The sequence below is a fragment of the Physeter macrocephalus genome, chromosome 5 (assembly GCF_002837175.3).
Source record: "Physeter macrocephalus isolate SW-GA chromosome 5, ASM283717v5, whole genome shotgun sequence".
Lineage (NCBI taxonomy): Eukaryota > Metazoa > Chordata > Mammalia > Artiodactyla > Physeteridae > Physeter > Physeter macrocephalus.
The window spans coordinates 33734614-33753720 of record NC_041218.1 but is presented as its reverse complement, the minus strand read 5'-3'; the positions used below and the strand labels follow the sequence as shown (position 1 = coordinate 33753720).

Below are 19107 nucleotides of genomic sequence, written 5' to 3'. Positions count from 1 at the left end.
CCAGAGGCCATGGCTCACGGGCCTAGCCGCTGCGCGGCATATGGGATCTTCCCGGACCAGGGCACGAACCCGTGTCCCCTGCATCGGCAGGCGGATTCTCAACCGCCGCGCCACCAGGGAAGCCCCATCAAGAAGTTTTTAATAGCATAATTTGACCTTTGAGTTTTCCTTTCTGTGTGACCTTTTCTTTGATAATTTGCAAAGTTTAAGATATTCTGCTGCTGTGTACAATTTAGTCACAGTAGATGAAAGGTGGCCAAAACATACATGCAGTGATATGGAGGCATGAAAGAAAAGAGTTCTTGTCTGGAAGACTGAATGGAGTGGTGAGGCTCTAGTATTGTATAGGTGGGATGAGAAAAAGAGTGGGTTGGTTGTAGGAGCTATCAAGTAGCAGAAAGAGTAAAAAGGTAATAGCTGTTAACTGAGTGCTTACTCTGTGCCAAGCACTTTTCTAAACATATTACCTCATTTACTGCAGGTGAGGAAACTGAATTTAATTTGCTTTTGGTCATATAGGTAGAAGTCAGTGGAGCTGTAGTCTGAGTACATACAGTCATATTTAGGGTTTATGCTATTAACAGTACATTTTACAGCCTTTGAATAACAGGAAGGCTTTATATGTCATGCTAAGGACTTTGGACTTACCTTGTTGGCAGTGGGCCACCATTAGATGATTTTAAGCAGGAAAGAAAATGATCGGAACTTTCATTGAAAAATATCAATCTGGTGGCAGAGTGGAAAATGACTTTTAGAGAGAGATGAGATTAGAGGCAGGGCAGTTATTGTAACAATCCAGAAAGGGACTGGGTCCGAATGAAGTGGAATCAAAGAAAAGGAGATTGGATTTGAGCAAGACAGACACTCGATAATGTGGCTAACTGTGGGATAGAGGGAGAAATGTGGAATTGTATGTAGGTGGTGCCAATAATTTTATGAAGAACAGAGGGAGGGAGTAGGTTTGGGTGAGACAGTCAGGTATCTTTGAGGCATTTAATGGAGATTTCTAATAAATGAGTTACATTTAGAAAAATGGATCTTGATCTTGAGAGAGGTTGTGATAGGTATATAGATTTGAGAGCTATTGTTATGTGGTGATAATAGAAGCAGTGGAAGTAAATGAGATTACCCAGGTATTTTGGTTGTTTCTTCTGAACCATCGTAGAAAGATTATACTGTATTGGGAGGCGGCTCTGAAAAGCCTTGGACTTCATCTGAAGAATTCATTCAAATTCCGATTCTGGATCTCTGTTTTCTCTTTTCATGAATTAAAGGTAATAACAGCCATCTTGGAAAGTAACTGTAGATAATATTTTATTTTATCTAACAGACCACAGGGGTTTTAAAAGGTTAAGAAATGATGATATATTTCATCTCCCTTAATTTACCTGTGAGAAATGGAGATTTACAGAAGTTAAATCAAAACCTGGGTACAGATGGTTTGTCTTAGCTTAGATGAAAACCCAGATCTTAACTGCTCATTGCCACCACAGAACTAGGAACTGGCTTTTTCTCCTGTTTTGCTACCACTGGTTTTTGAGGTAAGTAGAGTACAGAGGGAAGGGATGATTTCCAAGGGAGGAGAAAGGATGTTGGCGTGTGGGAAGTGAATGAACTGCAGAAAACACAGAAATGAATGGGCGTAAGCCACGGCTGTACCACTGTAGGGCACAAAGAAGCATTTCACGTGTAATGTGAAAATGCCTGTATTCCAGAGCTAATTTTAGGAATACTGAACTATACTAATGCAGATATATTTATTCCCTACTACTATTACTGCTCATACTAATATTATATTCACCCAAGTTTACGTAGCTAATGAGTAGTAGAAATGAAAATCCAGCTCATTCAGTCTGACTCCAGAGATCATACACTCTACTGCTTCCTTATATTAGCATAAGTTTTTATGGTTTTGAATGTACATTATCTTAAAATTAACTGTCTACATACAGAATTGCATTAGTGATAACTCTTAGAATGCTCATTTCATTAAAATACTATATTCCCTGACCATCCTGAATAAATGAGAGTTTATTCTTGTTTATAGACTGATTCAACATTGATTCAACAAAAACTACCTACCAAGTTTAGAGTATAGGGCTGCCTACTGATATTATTGAATATTCATAAGTTCCTTGAGGAAGTTACATTTTTGCAGTTACTACCTGAATGCTGACTACTAAATTCATTAGACACTTTTCAGAATTATCTTTGGAATTTATTAAAAATTATGATGTGTTTTTCATGTCCCAGACTGAAAAAAAGTAATTCACACTTTAAAAATAGTACTGAAAATAGTTACTTTCCTTTTTTCTTTCTTTTATTTGTTTATTTATTTGGTTCAGTGGGACAAAGAAGTCCATTTTAACAAATAGTATTAGGATGGTTTTTTATCTTTATGATTATGTAATAAAAAATGGATCTCCATCCCACATCATATACAGAAATCAGTCCCATGTGGATTAATGGCCTAAATGCAAAGAACAAAACTTTAAGAAACTTTAGAAAAAATATAAAAGAAAATCCCCACAATTTAAGAGTAGAGAAGGAATTTTTTTCCCCACTCTCTATATACTTCACTGTGTTTAGGGCTGTCTCTTATATAACCACAGTACAATTATCAAAATCAAGAAATTTCACATTGATACAACATTATTGTCTCATCTACAGACCCTATTCAAATTTCCCCAATTGCTGGTCCAGGATCTAATCCAGGATCGCATTGAATTTTGTTGTAGTGTCTCTTTGGTCTTTAATCTGGAACACTTTCTCAGCATTGTTTGTCCTTCATGACCTTACCACTTTGAAAGAGTGCAAAATGGTTATTTTGTAGACTATACCTCAATTTCAGTTTATTTGATGTTTCCTCATGATTAGATCAGCCTGTGAAGTTTTGGCAGGAGCATAACAGAAGTGATGTTTTGTCCTCAGTACATCCTACTAGGAGGCACAGTTTTTACTATTATGATAACTTAGGTCATTTGGTAAAGGTGGTGTGTGGCAGGTTTCCTCAGTATAAAGTTACTGTTTATCCCCTCTTAATTTAAGTATCATGTAGAAAGATTCATTCACATTGTGTAAATATGCTCTTAGACTTTTACCCACTAATTTTAGCATCTCTTGATGATTTTTGCCTGCAACAATTACCATTGTTGGTCACCCCAGGTGATTTTCTAATTCAGTCATTCCTTCTACATCTATTAATTGAAATTCTACTATAATGAAGAGCTTCCCCCTATTTGTTCATTCATTTCTTTATGTCAATATGGACTCATGGATTCTTATTTTATTCTGTGGGTTGCTATCAGTATTTAATTTGTTGCTTGAATTGTAGCCCATAAGAAAAAGTACAAAAAAAAAGTTTAGTAGTATTTTTCTGTTATCTCAGAAAGTTGACGGGCAGAAATTACTTTTTCTCAGAGGTAGTGTATACTAACATTTTGGATATTGTTTTGAATATACTGCTTTGTCTTCTGCATAAGTAACTTTATAGTATCTGCTTTTTTCCAAGAAGCACAACAGAGTGGAACATACTTTTTATGTAATGTATATCTTTTTGGATATTTTATACCAAGTAATGTTTGGATCCTAGAGAAAGCAAAGAAAAAATATAGCTCTTTTAGCTTTTAGCTCTATATTAGTAGGTTAACTTTTTTTTAAAAAAATAAATTTATTTATTTTATTTATTTGTTTATTTTTGGCTGTGTTGGGTCTTCATCTCTGTGCATGGGCTTTCTCTAGTTGCGGTGAACGGGGGCTACTCTTAATGTTTGGATCCTAGAGAAAGCAAAGAAAAAATATAGCTCTTTTAGCTTTTAGCTCTATATTAGTAGGTTAACTTTTTTTTAAAAAATAAATTTATTTATTTTATTTATTTGTTTATTTTTGGCTGTGTTGGGTCTTCATCTCTGTGCATGGGCTTTCTCTAGTTGCGGTGAACAGGGGCTACTCTTCGTTGCAGCAGGCAGGCTTCTCATTGCAGTGGCTTCTCTTGTTGCAGAGCACGGGCTCTAGGCGCTTGGACTTCAGTAGTTGTGGCACGTGGGCTCAGTAGTTGTGGCTCGCAGGCTCTAGAGCCTGGGCTCAGTAGTTGTGGCTCGTGAGCTCTAGAGCACAGGCACAGTAGTTGTGGCGCATGGACTTAGTTGCTCTGCGGCGTGTGGGATCTTCCTGGACCAGGGCTTGAACCTGTGTCCCCTGCATTGGCAGACAGATTCTTAGCCACTGCGCCACCAGGGAAGTCCCAGTAGGTTAACTTTTTAAAACTGTTCTTGATGTGATTGTTATGAGGTATGCCTGTAAACTGCCAGTCACTAACATAGGTAAGAGTTAATCTCCCATCTAGCCAAACCTTACCAACAAAACCAAGGCATCCTCCCTCTCGCAATCTAGAATTAGTTTAGAAATACAATAAAATAACTCTTTCCTGAATCCTGCTCCAAATTAGAAGGACTTCACTTGGAATAATATCATGTGGAGGAAGATGGTGGTTAATGCAGGAGATTTTGCTGTGGGCCTTAGGGATGTATCTAATAATTCACTGGGCTCATCCAGAAAAACGATAATATTCCCGGGGTAAATTGAGTATAGCTCCATGTGTGTTAACTTGTGTGACCTTTCTTCTTTCTTGGATTTGGAAGTGGCTAGAATAAATAATTTTTTAAATTAAAAAAAAGTCTAGGAAAGATGGATGTAGGGGAATGTTCAGTCTATAGCAGTGTTTAGAAAATACCCTGATGATTGAACAGTGTCTCAGGAAGACAAGCCTTTACCATGGTGGACACACTTTCTTTTCTTTAGCACCTGAGAAATCCAAAAAACAGATTCTTCTTATCTTGTGAAATTCACAAAGACCAGATTAAGATACTTCAGGCATAGCTGGTAAAGTCCAAGTTGTGTTTTGGGTTCTCAGCCAGACAGCTCCCATGACTTCTCAACCCTCAGTGGCACTTCTTTTGACCCACCATTCATTTTGGATATTATGAGCAGTCTTAACTCTTTTTGGTTACTGTATGCATTTTGTGCAATAGCAAGGGCAAACAAGTCTGTAAGATAAAACTATAGAGCATTTTTGCTTTCTAGGTGAAAACCCAAAATAGAACTAACTAAAAGTCTAAATGATATGTACCTTTTTTTTTTTTTTTTTTTTTTTGTGGTATGCGGGCCTCCCTCTGTTGTGGCCTCTCCCGTTGCGGAGCACAGGCTCCGGACGCGCAGGCTCAGCGGCCATGGCTCACGGGCCCAGCCGCTCCGCGGCATGTGGGATCTTCCCAGACCGGGGCGCGAACCCGGTTCCCTTGCATCGGCAGGCGGACGCGCAACCACTGCGCCACCAGGGAAGCCCGATATGTACCTTTTTTTGAAACAACTAAAAAATTTAAAGCTCAACAGTTAATCATATCACTAAATATGCTATACTGTGTGTATATATATATATATATATATATATATATATATACTGCTTGCTATCAGTACTTTAATTTTGTCAGTCTTATTGGTAGGGTGTAAGTCATTAGAAGTGTTAAAAACAATTTCCTCAAAATTCTAAAAGTTTCCAAAAGAAATATTTGATAAATTCATCAACAGGTTACCACAATTTTTATTTGTTGCCTGTCGTAGTGATTAAGACTTTGTTTTAAATGCTTTCTAACACTTACCCCAATAGAAGAGAGGGAGGAATAAGGGAACAAAGGAAATTAAGACATTTTATGGAAACATAATAGATGCCAATGTATGTTTAGCATGCACTGTCTTCCATTCCCAACTCCACCCTTGCCTTTTTAAAATCACTTATTTTTTATATTTTCATTTTTGATTTTAATAATACTTTTAAACAGTTTAGAAGAAAATAATTTGTTTTTTTAATAAATTTATTTATTGAATTTTTGGCTGTATTGGGTCTTTGTTGCTGCACGCGGGTTTCTCTAGTTGTGACGAGTGGGGGCTGCTCTTAGTTGCGGTGCGCGGGCTTCTCGTTGCGGTGGATTCTCGTGGAACATGGGCTCTAGGTACGCAGGCTTCAGTAGTTGTGGCATGCGGGCTCAGTAGTTGTGGCTTGCGGTCTCTACAGCGCAGGCTCAGTAGTTGTGGCGCACAGGCTTAGTTGCTCCACAGTATGTGGTATCTTCCTGGACCAGGGATTGAACCCGTGTCCCCTGCATTGGCAGGCGGATTCTTAACCACTGCGCCACCAGGAAGCCCAGAAGAAAACAATTTTGAAAACACATGAAATACATATTTTAAATTAACATATTGTAAAATACCCCCTTCTCTTTTTTTTATGACTTTCAACACATGTATAGATGCATGTAACCATTACCAAAATCGAGATATAGAGTAATTCCATCACCCCAAAAAACTCTCTTATTTTCTTCCTTTCCCTCATTTCTCCCATTGTGTTCACACCCATCCCCACTCCTTCTCCCAGCCCCTGGCAGCCATTGATCTGTTCTCCATTGCTATAAAATATTGTTTATTGGAGAATGTCATATAAGTGGAATCTTATATCATTGCCATGTAACCACCTGAGAATGGTTTCTTTCATTCAACATAAGGCTTTTGAGATTCATCCAAGTTGGTGCATGTACTCATAATTTGTCCCTTTTCATTGCTGAGTAGTATTCTATCGCATAGACACATTATTGTTTATCCATTCACCCGTAGGTGGACATTTATGTTGTGGATTGTTTCTAGTTTTGAACAATTTTCAATAGATTTTTGTGGGAACGTAGGGTAGATACCTGGAAGTGGGATTGTTGTGTTGTATGGTGTGTGTTTATAAGAAATTGCTAAACTGTTTTTGGTACCAATTGTACCATTTTGCATTGCCACAGCAATGTATTAGAGCTTCAGTTGTTTCGCATTGGTATTATCAGTTTTCTTTATTTTAGCCATTCTATTAGGTATATAGTGGTATTTTATGATTTTAATATTGATTTCCTAAATGATTAATGATATTGCACATCCTTTTGTGCATGTGTCTGTCTTCTGTATATCCTTTTTGGTGAAGTGTGTTCAAGTCTTTTTTTTTTTTTTTTTTTGTGGTATGTGGGCCTTCCTCTGTTGTGGCCTCTCCCGTTGTGGAGCACAGGCTCCGGACGCGCAGGCCCAGCGGCCAGGGCCCACGGGCCCAGCCGCTCCGCGGCACGCGGGATCCTCCCAGACCGCGGCGCGAACCCGGTTCCCCTGCATCGGCAGGCGGACGCGCAACCACTGCGCCACCAGGGAAGCCCTGTATATCCTTTTTGGTGAAGTGTGTTCAAGTCTTTTGTTCACTGTTTTCTTACTGTTGAGTTTTGATAGTATATGTTCTAGATACAAATTCTCTATTGGATATGGGATTTGCTGAGATTTCCTCCAGTTTGTAGCTGTCTTTTCATTCTTTTAACAGTGTCTGTAACAGAGCATAAGTTTTTAATTTCAATGAAGTCCAGTTGATCAGTTTTTTTGTTTTGTTTTGTTTTTTTGTGGTACGCGGGCCTCTCACTGTGTGGCCTCTCCTGTTGCGGAGCACAGGCTCCGGACGCGCAGGCTCAGCGGCCGTGGCTCACGGGCCCAGCCGCTCCGCGCGGCATGTGGGATCTTCCTGGACCGGGGCACGAACCCTTGTCCCCTGCATCGGCAGGCGGACTCTCAACCACTGTGCCACCAGGGAAGCCCTGTCAGTTTTTTAATGGGTCATGGTTATAGTATCATGTCTAATAACTTTTGGCCTAACCCCAGGTCATGAAGGTTTTCTTCTGTTTCCTTTTAATTTTTTGTTAAGTTCTATATTTTACATTTAGAGGTATAATACATTTTGAGGTAGTAAGGGGTAAGGTTTAGATTGCAATTTATTTTTTGCTCATGGATATCTAATTGTTTGGATATCATTTGTTGAAAAGATATTCTTTGAACATTGCATTGCCTTTGCACCTTTGTCAAAAATCATTTGACCATATATATGCAGGGTATATTTTTTGACTCTCAGTTCTGTTCCATTCATTATCTATCCCTCTATCTTAATGACTGTAGCCTTTTTTGTTTTTTACTTTTTATTTTATTATTTTCTTTTTCATTATGGTTTATTACAGGATATTGAATATAGTTCCCTGTGCTATACAGTAGGACCTTGTTGTTTATCTATTCTGTATATAATAGTTTGCATCTGCTAATCCCCAACTCCCAATCCATCCCTTCCCCTCTCCGCCTCCCTCTTGGCAACCACAAGTCTATTCTCTATGTCTGTGAGTCTGTTTCTGTTTCGTAGATAAGTTCGTTTGTGTGTCATATTTTAGATTCCACTTTAAGATCTATGGTTTCACTTTAATTTCACTTAGATATAAGTGATATCATACGGTATTTGTCTTTCTCTTTCTGACTTCCTTCACTTAGTATGATAATCTCTAGGTCCATCCATGTTGCTACAAATGGCATTATTTCATTCTTTTTTATGGTTGGGTAGTATTCCATGTGTATGTGCGCACGTGCGTGTGTGTATATGTATATATATATATGTACACACACGCACCACATCTTCTTTATCCATTCATCTGTTGATGGACATTTAGGTTTCTTCCATGTCTTGGCTGTTGTAAATAGTGCTGCTGTGAACACTGGGGTGCATGTATCTTTTCAAATTATAGTTTTGTCCAGATATATACCCAGGAGTGGGATTGCTGGATCATATGGCAACTTTATTTTTAGTTTTTTTGAGGAACTTCCATCCTGTTTCCCATAGTGGCTGCATCAATTTACAGTCCCACCGACAGTGTAGGAGGGTTCCCTTTTCTCCACACCCGCTCCAGCCTGTATTATTTGTAGATTTTTCTAACGATGGCCATTCTGACTGATGTGAGGTGGTAACTCATTGTAATTTTGATTTGCATTTCTCTAATAATTAGCGATGTCGAGTGTCTTTTCATGTGCGTATTCGCCATCTGTATGTCTTTTTTGGAGAAATGTCTATTTAGGTTTTCTGCCCATTTTTTGATTGGCTTGTTTGTATTTTTGTTATTGAGTTGTATGAGCTGTCTGTATATTTTGGAAATGAAGCCCTTACTGGTCACATCGTTTGCAAATATTTTCTCGGAGTTCGTAGGTTGTCCTTTCATTTTGTTTATGGTTTCCTTTGCATGCAAAAGCTTAAAAGTTTGATTAGGTCCCATTTGTTTATTTTTGCTTTTATTTCTTTTGTCTTGGGAGACTGACCTAAGAAAACATTGGTATGATTTATGTCAGAGAATGTTTTGCCTATGTTCTCTTACAGGAGTTTTATGGTGTCATGTCTTATATTTAAATCTTTAAGCCATTTTGAGTTTATATTTATGTTTGATGTGAGGGAGTGTCCTAACTTCACTGATTTACATGTGGCTGTCCTGCTTTCCCAACACCACTTGCTGAAGAGACTGCCTTTTCTCCATTGTATATTCTTATCTCCTTTGTCAAAGATTAATTGACCATAGGTGTGTGGGTTTATTTCTCGGCTCTCTCTTCTATTCCATTATGATCCATATATGACTGTAGCTTTATATTAAGTCTTAAGATTAGGTAGTGTGAATTCTCCAACTTTGTTTTTCAAAATTATTTTGGCTATTCTAGTTCATTTGCCATTGCTACTTTGCATTTACTGCTAAGGGTGTGAAATAATATTCATTCCCTCTCGTTTCCTAACCAAAATCTTTTTTTTAATACCATGGTATGTGTTCATGTGTGTGTTTATGGTTGTTCTGGGCATCAGAGTGATTTCTTGATCTTGCTTGCATTTGCGGGGAGGGAGTGTTAATCTTGATACATGGCCCAAATAGCCTGCATTCATTGCATTCTTCAAACATAGAAAAATAATAATATAGGAAACAGTGTTAGAATCAGCTTGTTGATGTGTATCAAAAAAATCCTGCTTGGATTTTGATTGGGCCTTCATTGAATCTGTAGAATAGTTTGGGAAAAATTGTTATCTTTACAATGAGGAGCCTTCCAATCCATGAACATACATGTGTCTCCATTTATTTAGATCTTCTTTGATTTCTTTCATCAGTTTTGTGTATTTTTAGGATATTAGTCCTGTACATATTTTGTTAGATTTGTACCTAAGTTATTGGGTAGTTTTGTTTGTTTGTTTAAGATTCCTTGGGATTTTTCATTGTAAACAATCATGTTGCCCCCAAGTAGAAAGTTTTATTTTATTTATGAAATGACTTTCATTTGTTTTTTTTATCTTATTGCACTAAGATCTCAGTATGATGTTGAATAGGAGGGATGAGAACAGACATTCTTACCTGATGTTAGGGGGAAGCATTCAGTCTTTGACCATTAAGGATGATGTTAACTATAGGCTTTTTTGTAAATACCTTTTATCAAATTAAAGACATTGTCTTTTGGTTGTTGAATGTTATTAAATAATTTTTATGCTTCTATTGAGGTGATTGTGGGTTTTCATCTTTAATCAGTTTATATTGTGAATTGCTTTTCAAACAGTGAAACAGCCCTACATTTCTAGGAAAAACTCCACTTGGTCATGATGTGTTATCCTTTCTATATATAGTTGGATTCAATTTGCTAATATTTTATTGAAGATTTTTGCTTCTGTGTTTATGAGAGGTTTTGGTCTGTGAGTTGTGTTTCTTGTAGTATTTTAGTCTTTGGTGTAGGATAATGCTATTCTCTTAAAATAAGTTGGAAGTTGTTGTCTTCAATTCTGTTTTCTGGAATAACTTGTGGAGAATTGGTAATATTTCTTCCTTAAATGCCTGTTACAAGAAAACCTGAAGTTTTATTTGTTGGAATGCTTTTAACAACAAACTCAATTTCTTTAGTAGATCTAGGACTATTCAGGTTACATATTTCTTTTTGAGTGAACTCTGGTTTTTTCTGTCTTGGGAAGAATTTATTTCCCTTAAGTTGCTGCTATTGGCATTTTAAATACCAAAAAAAGTTTATACTTTGGCAGTTTGATGGTGGCCACCTTGTCACATTCTGCCCTGTTCATCTTTTGGTGGGAGCATTTTACCCATTCTACCAAAACTTAAATCTGAGAAGCAGCATAATGTAGTAAATAAAGTATATATTCAGTAATCAGACTGAAGAGTAAATGATATAATCCGTGTAAAGTGCTTGGTAAACACTAATTTAAATAATCCCCTTTTTGTTATTATCTTCATCGTTGTAATCTCTCGGTGGTATCCAACAACAGTCGTAGGTTTTGCTTCAGACTTTTTGGTGTTCCAGACTACAAAAGCTTTTCTTTTTGTTCTAAATTAACAGTTTTCTAACTGGCCTTGTCACATATGTGGCCTCTAGCTAAGAACATCTTCTTTTTAACTGTAAATACCTTTTTCATCTGTGTCTCTCCTCTGAAAACCATATGTGTACTTAGATGCATGCACACACACATATAACATATACACAAACATATATAACTATTTCCTTTCCCATTATTTTTAGTTTCTACATCAGAGCAGCGACAGTGCTAGTAAAGTGGACAATATGAAATAAACCTTTTGTTTTTGCCATGTGTGGTCCCTTAATTCAGTGAATACTTGGATGTGTATTTTAAAAATCACCTGGAAAGCTTGTTTATAGTGTTTTCTGGGCCTCATTTCCATTTATCTAATTCATTTGGTTGGGTAAGGCTCATGAATGTGCATTTCTGACAAGATCACTGAGCAGCAGAGTTGGAGGCTGTTGTATAGTGGTTGGAAAACTATTATAAATACTCAGAACTTCTTCACTAAATTATAATATTGGGCATGTCATCTAACCTCTCATATATATTCATTAGTGATTAATCTCTTTAATATAGCCTTTATTCTCTTAAAATATACTTGTCAGTATACCTGTTGATATTTTGTCTCTCACTTATTTTTGAACTAAAATTTCCTAAGATCTAGTCAGATCTCATGTTCAAAACATTTTGAATTTAGACCTTTCTTCCCCTCTTCCTTTCTACATTTTTTAAAACTAATTTGTGACTTTTTAGACATGCACATTTGTGACTGTATGGACACACAAATATATTTTCTTCATAGTACCTAAATGCATCTTATTTCCTCACACATAGAAATTTTCTTGATGGATCATTTTTTTCCATTTTAGTTTAAAAGAAAAATTTGCTTATAAGAAAATATTCATATGTAGGCAGCTTTGAATCCTTAAATACATTAGTTATACGTATATTTTATCTACATTCAGTCTATGCATTGTGATTATATTAAATGATTAAAACAGTAATCAACTTAGGGTGTTTGAGTGAAAACATGTCACCGTCTTTAACATCTTCTTAAGCCATTTTCAGTAGAACTTTGAAGTAGTATAATTTTGCATGGTTTTGGTTGTTTTAGCAGAGGCCTGTGCTGTGGAACATTTATATCTTTGTTTCTGTTTTAGGTGCGTATAGCAGCAAAATTCATCATTCATGCCCCTCCTGGAGAATTTAATGAGGTGTTTAATGGTGAGTGTTGAATTCATAACACTTAAGGCTTGATATGTCAAGCACTCCTTTTTTAAAGAATAAGTTACATAACCAAAGTAACTAAGTTAAGGGGAGTGGGTAGACAAATCTGTATTTTCTGAATTACAGTGAAAATTTTTGTCAATCTGGATTTTGTAAGGTCTAGAATATAATGTGTTTATGACATATGATAATTATGTTTGCAAATTTTAATCCTCTTAAAGAATAACATTAAATCATTTTAAAAGACAAGAAAATTTTAATTTTAATTATTTTTTGGAGTTGTGAAATGCATTTTTTATGTTTCTTTTAAAGAAAAGCCTACTTGATTAATAGGAACAGCCAAAAAAGAAGGGAGGAACATTGTTTCACTGTGCTTGTTTCCTGGGCTTAGAAGATGGCATCACATGTAAAAACAATTTGTTATTTAAATTATATCTCATAAATCAGTTCATAGTATACCTTTCTTTAAACCTCACACCTCACTGGCAAACAGTTTTATAATTATTCACCCATAGATGAGAAATTTAAATACAACATAGTCTCCTGGTTGCTGTAAAAACTGTAACAATAGCTCCTCTTTAACAGAATGAAGTGGTTGAAATAATTGTGCAGAAAATGGCCTGTAGTGATTTTTATACAAAACTTTTTTAAAGCAGTTTTAAGAATAATCTACCACAAGTACTTTAAATGCGTAATTTCTACTTCATATATATTTGGCCTTCACCATGTCTTAAATTAAAACTAATTTATACAGTGCTCTTCAGTTTTATTTTTTAAACATTCTACTCCAGAGTAAGCTATTTAAAACTGTTTTTTAAGAAGTTTCATCTCTCATTTTCATTCATAGTATAAGATATAATGGAATCTCACCTCAGAAAAGATTAGGTTTGAAAGTCAAAAAATGAGGCAAAAATTGTATAAAGTTAAAATACCCTAGAAAATCCCTAAATCATCCACAAACAAGATTAATATATGATTTAGTACATACAGTTATATATGGTAATTTTTATACATTTAAAAATTTAACCACTGAGCTACACTTAGAGGAAGAATGGCAGTCTATATTGTGAAAAATCTGGAAGTTAAAATATTCTTCCTTTCAAGATAACCATAAAATCTGAAGCAATGAATTGGGAAATTGGGGAGAATTCAAAAGTATTTCTTCTTCCTATAGGGTTTAACTTCTGTTTTAATATTCAGCCTTTATAACCTAAATACAGGTTAATACGTTTGATGGTTGGGGCATTAAAGAAGATAGTCTTTTCTCCATAGGGTCAAAAGTTGGCATTTAACTTAAATTGATAATGGGGAAACTGTGCTAAAGTCAGTAGCCCCCAAACTCCCGTACAATTTATAGAGCCAGGAATAAATTATAATTCTAAGAAAAGATTTTCACTTACTATTCTTACCCTACAAATTTGTTAATCAGAAAGACCCTGAAAGAATGTATGAGTCCCAGAAATTGCTTTACTAAGTCTCATTGGAAATTGATGTTGAGTTGATATGTTCTGTGTTGATGTACAGTAGGCATTTTGGATGAGGACTTGGGCATTTAGGATGAGCCATTCAGTAGACCTGGGCTGGAACTGTGGAATGGAAATGGGAATATAAGATATTTATGTAAGTTTTAAATGAGGGAGTATTTTAGAGTGAGAAAGGAGTTGAGTATTTGAGGGGGAAATCTCATATGCATTTGGTTATTTTCATGCTATTTTTGTTGATAATATTAACATCAGAATGATTCCATGGAAGCCACAAATTTTAGAATTTCAGAGTCATAAAATCTTGTCAGATCAGTGGTTCCCAAATGCTATTTCCCAGATTGGCTATGTAAGAATCATTAAAACATAGATTTCTGGTCTTCATTCTCAGGAACTGATGTGTTATCTGGGCTGGAGCTCTGAAATGTATACTTTTTTTTTTTAAGACTCCCACCCACCCATTGTTCTGATGTGTGGTCTGACTTGAAACCACATCCATTCTTAAGAGTAGTTTTTATTTTATTCAAATTATTCTCAATTTCTTTCACTGTATTCTTCATATGATAGAAGTTTGGACTTTTATTCCAGAGTAAAGATAACTGGATCATGTAGATGTTGCTTTTAAATTATTTTCCCATTTAGGTAGAACTGAAAAAGATACACTACCTACCATGCAATACTGCTGTTAATGATTATGCTTTAAATATTGAAGATACAATATCATATTTATCAAGTCGAATTCCCAGTTTACTTTGTGAGATAAGAATACCTATAATTAAAAAAAAAGAATACCTATAATTGTAAAAGTCTGTGTTTTAATTTATTAGGCAGAAGCTTCCATTGTTTAAAATCAGTTAATTTAGAAATCAAATTAGTATTATTTTAGTGGTTAGCCAGATACTGTTTTTTAAATTGGGAGTTACTGCTAAAAAGAGGTATGTGAATAGGCAATATTTTTTCTTTTGGAATAGCTTTATTATTTTTGTAAAAATGATTCATAGTCATTCTAAAATTTCCAAAGAGCAAAAAAGAATCTTAAGAATCACACAAAACTCTACCCTCTCTTCTCCATTGTTAGAATGAAATACTTCTAACATTTCTCAATTTAGACACATATATATAACATTGCATTAATATAATACTATACATGCTGGGTTTTCCCCTTCTTGTTTATTATATTATGTATATATTTCCAAGTTGATAAATACGTATCTACATTATTTCTATTGGATGCCCAATTTTACACTATTTATAAGAACTATTGTCTGTTTTTCTTAATAGAAGGTACTTAAGTTATTTGTGTTATTTTCATTTAATGAAAAAAATTAGGATACTTTGTTATATGTACTTTATGATAGCAATTATGTAAAACAGCCAAGTGTATAGGGAAAATAATGAAAGAAAATACATCAAGACTAGAGTAGAATTTTGTTTGTTTTTTGGTGAAATTATGTGATTTTTTTTTCCAATTAAAATTGTAGTTTTAAAGTTGTGTTTTAATGATTAAAAGGCACGTGTCTACATAGTTGAGTCTGAAGTTAGGACAGAGTTAAGAATCAACAACTAGAGTGAGATTACTAAATCAAATAAAGTAGTTATCCATATCTAACTCAACACATTCATCTGTTGTTGAACATGAGCTGTCTGAGAAACAAAATGCCTACATCTGTACTGCGTTCACAAGCTGTTTCTTGTTTAATCACTTTTTCCATAGAGCAAATTCATTTGAAACTCATGATAGTACTGTCAGACTAAGAGGCATAGTGCTCAATCTTCGGCAGATCTTATCACACCATCTTTTTGGTGTAACTTATCTCCACTTTAGTTCTTTGGAGACATGTTATAGTCTGCCTGCTTTGACTATTAAGAGTATGAAATAACATATACTTTTATTTCATTCCATCTGCTATTTCTTTACCAAAATCTTTTATTTTTTTATTAATACCATGATTTTGTGGTTATTTTGGTCATCACAGTGATATTTTGATCTCCCATACATGTTTTGGGGGGTGGGTAGGATACTGACACATGACTAAAATAACCTAAATTCATTCCATAGAAATTTCAAATATAGGAAAACAGTAATATAGAAAAAATAATGTTTGTTTTGCAGATGTTCGGTTACTGCTTAATAATGATAATCTTCTCAGGGAAGGAGCAGCCCAGTAAGTATTATGCATTATATTAACATAATTAAAGTGACATGGGAAAAAATATTTTAAAAGTGGTTTTTAGGTACTAATCCATGAAATAGATATTTGCACATCAAGTTCAAATATATGTAATAATATGTATGTAATAGGTTAGAGGAGAAATATTTTTGATCACAGAAGGATATAGAGATACAATTATAACATGAAATTCTCTATTCATTGTGTGTTTGTCAGTGACTTATATACTCAATACTGTATTTTGACATTTGCGAAGTTGGATAAAATTATTTTAGAAACTTTGATTTGTGAAATTGTGATACTTTAAATTTTATGCAGGTTTTACTTTCTGTTAAATGCTTGATCCTAATAGATTTTTGAGAAGGACCTACTGTATAGCACAAGGAACTAGATTCAGTATCTTGTAATAAGCTATAATGGAAGAGAGTCTGAAAAAGAATATATATATGTATGTATAACTGAATCACTTTGCTGTACACCTGAAATATTGTAAATGAACTGTACTTCAGTAAAAAGAAATAGATTTTTGAGGGTTAGGAGCTTATTTTATTCATCCATAAATAGCTAACATAGTATCTGACACATATTTACTTAATAAGTATTTATTAGATTTGTGAGTGATTCAAAGAACTAAGCAGTTCTAAATCCTAGTACATCATCTTTGGACCAATGACCACAATCATGACTTGCCACAACTAAAGATTTCAGAGAAATAATTGGTTCTCTTTCCCTCTCCCACCTCCCTAAATAAGGCCTGTGGACCCGTATTTTAGGCTAATGGACTCCATTACTCATTTGAAAATGAGGAGATTAAACGTTCAGGTGCCTTACAAAGAGTGTTCAGTATCATCCAGTCACCTACTTTCATCTTAGTGTACTACCCAAAATGTGAAATCCTGACTAATGGGGGAAATTTGCTCTAATTCTATTTTTGTAATGTTTGTAAGGCTTTATGGAATAAATTTGTTCTTTAGAGTTAATCCTAATGAAGGTAGAGGTTCAACAGACTTCTAGACATACCTGATTTTGCTTCTGATTTAAATTCCTGTTATTTTTTTCCCATTTTTAAATTGAAGTATAGTTGATGTACAATATTACATATGTTATAGGTATACAATATTACATATGTTATAGGTATACAACATAGTGATTCATAATTTTTTAAAGTTATATTCCATTAATAGTTACTGCAAAATACTGGCTATATTCCGTGTTGTACAATACATCCTTGTAGCTTATTTATTTTATACTGTACGTAATAGTTTGTGTTTCTTAATCCCCTACCCTTATCTTGCCCCTCCCCCTTCCTTCTCCCCACTGGTAACCACTGGTTCTCTATATCTGTGAGTCTGTTTCTGTTTTGTTATATTCACTAGTTTGTTATATTCTTAGATTTCACATATAAGTGATATCATAACAGACTTCTAGACATACCTGATTTTGCTTCTGATTTAAATTCCTGTTATTTTTTTCCCATTTTTAAATTGAAGTATAGTTGATGTACAATATTACATATGTTATAGGTATACAATATTACATATGTTATAGGTATACAACATAGTGATTCATAATTTTTTAAAGTTATATTCCATTAATAGTTACTGCAAAATACTGGCTATATTCCGTGTTGTACAATACATCCTTGTAGCTTATTTATTTTATACTGTACGTAATAGTTTGTGTTTCTTAATCCCCTACCCTTATCTTGCCCCTCCCCCTTCCTTCTCCCCACTGGTAACCACTGGTTCTCTATATCTGTGAGTCTGTTTCTGTTTTGTTATATTCACTAGTTTGTTATATTCTTAGATTTCACATATAAGTGATATCATACAGTATTTGTCTTTCTCTGACTTACTTCACTTAGCATAATGCCCTCCAAGTCCACCCATGTTGTTGTAAATGGCAAAATTTCATTCTTTTTTTATGGCTGAGTAGTATTCCATTGTATATATTTACCACTTCTTCTTTATCCATTAATCTGTTGATGGACACTTAGGTTGCTTCCGTATCTTGGCAATTGTAAATAATGCTGCTATAAACATTGGGGTGCATGTATCTTTTTGAAGTATTGTTTTTATTTTCTTCCAATATATACCTAGGAGTGGAATTGCTGGGTCATGTGCTAGTTTTATTTTTAGTTTTTTGAGAAACCTCCATACTGTTTCCCACAGTGGCTGCACCAATGTACATTCCCACCAACAGTGCAGGAGTGTTCCCTTTTCTCCACGTCCTCTCCAGCATTTGTTATTTCTGTTCTTTTTGATGATACCCATTCTGACAGGTGTGTGGTGATATCTCACTGTGGTTTTGATTTGCATTTCCCTAACGATTAGCAATGTTGAGCATTTTTTCATGTGCCTGTTGGCCATCCGTATGTCCTCTTTGGAAAAATGTCTGTTCAGGTCTTCTACCTGTTTTTCAGTCAGGTGGTTTGTCTTTTTGCTGTTGAACTGTATGAACTATTTATTCTGGATATTAATTCCTTATCAGTCATATCATTTGCAAATATTTTCTCCCGTTCATTTTGTCTTTTTGTTTTGTTGATGGTTTCCTGTTCTGTGCAAAAGCATTTACGTTTAATTAGGTCCCTTTTATCTCTGCTTTAGGAGATGGATCCAAAAAAATATTGCTACGATTTATATCAAAGAGTGTTGTCTGTGTTTTCCTCTAGGAGTTTTATGGTTTCCAGTCTTACATTTCTGTCTTTTTTTTTTTTTTTGAATTTTATTTTATTTATCTTTTTATTCAGCAGGTTCTTATTGCTCATCCATTTTATACACATTAGTGTATACATGTCAATCCCAATCACCCAATTCATCACACCACCACCATCACCACCACTCTGCTTTCCCCTCTTGATGTCCGTACATTTGTTCTCTACATGTGTCTTAATTTCTGCCCTGCAAACCAGTTCATCTGTACCATTTTTCTAGGTTCCACATATATGCGTTAATATACGATATTTGTTTTTCTCTTTCTGACTTACTTCACTCTGTATGACAGTCTCTAGATCCATCCACGTCTC

At 35.0% G+C, this 19107-nt stretch overlaps 1 protein-coding gene across 1 annotated transcript in view; it reads left to right on the top strand.

The window, feature by feature from the left end:
* CAPZA2 (capping actin protein of muscle Z-line subunit alpha 2) overlaps nt 1-19107 on the top strand; it is a 56052-nt gene that overhangs the window by 13581 nt on the left and 23364 nt on the right. The window contains exons 2-3 of the mRNA XM_007116503.2: nt 12364-12427; nt 16025-16076. Coding sequence (XP_007116565.1) covers nt 12364-12427; nt 16025-16076 — 116 coding nt within the window. The remainder of the gene's footprint in view (nt 1-12363; nt 12428-16024; nt 16077-19107) is intronic.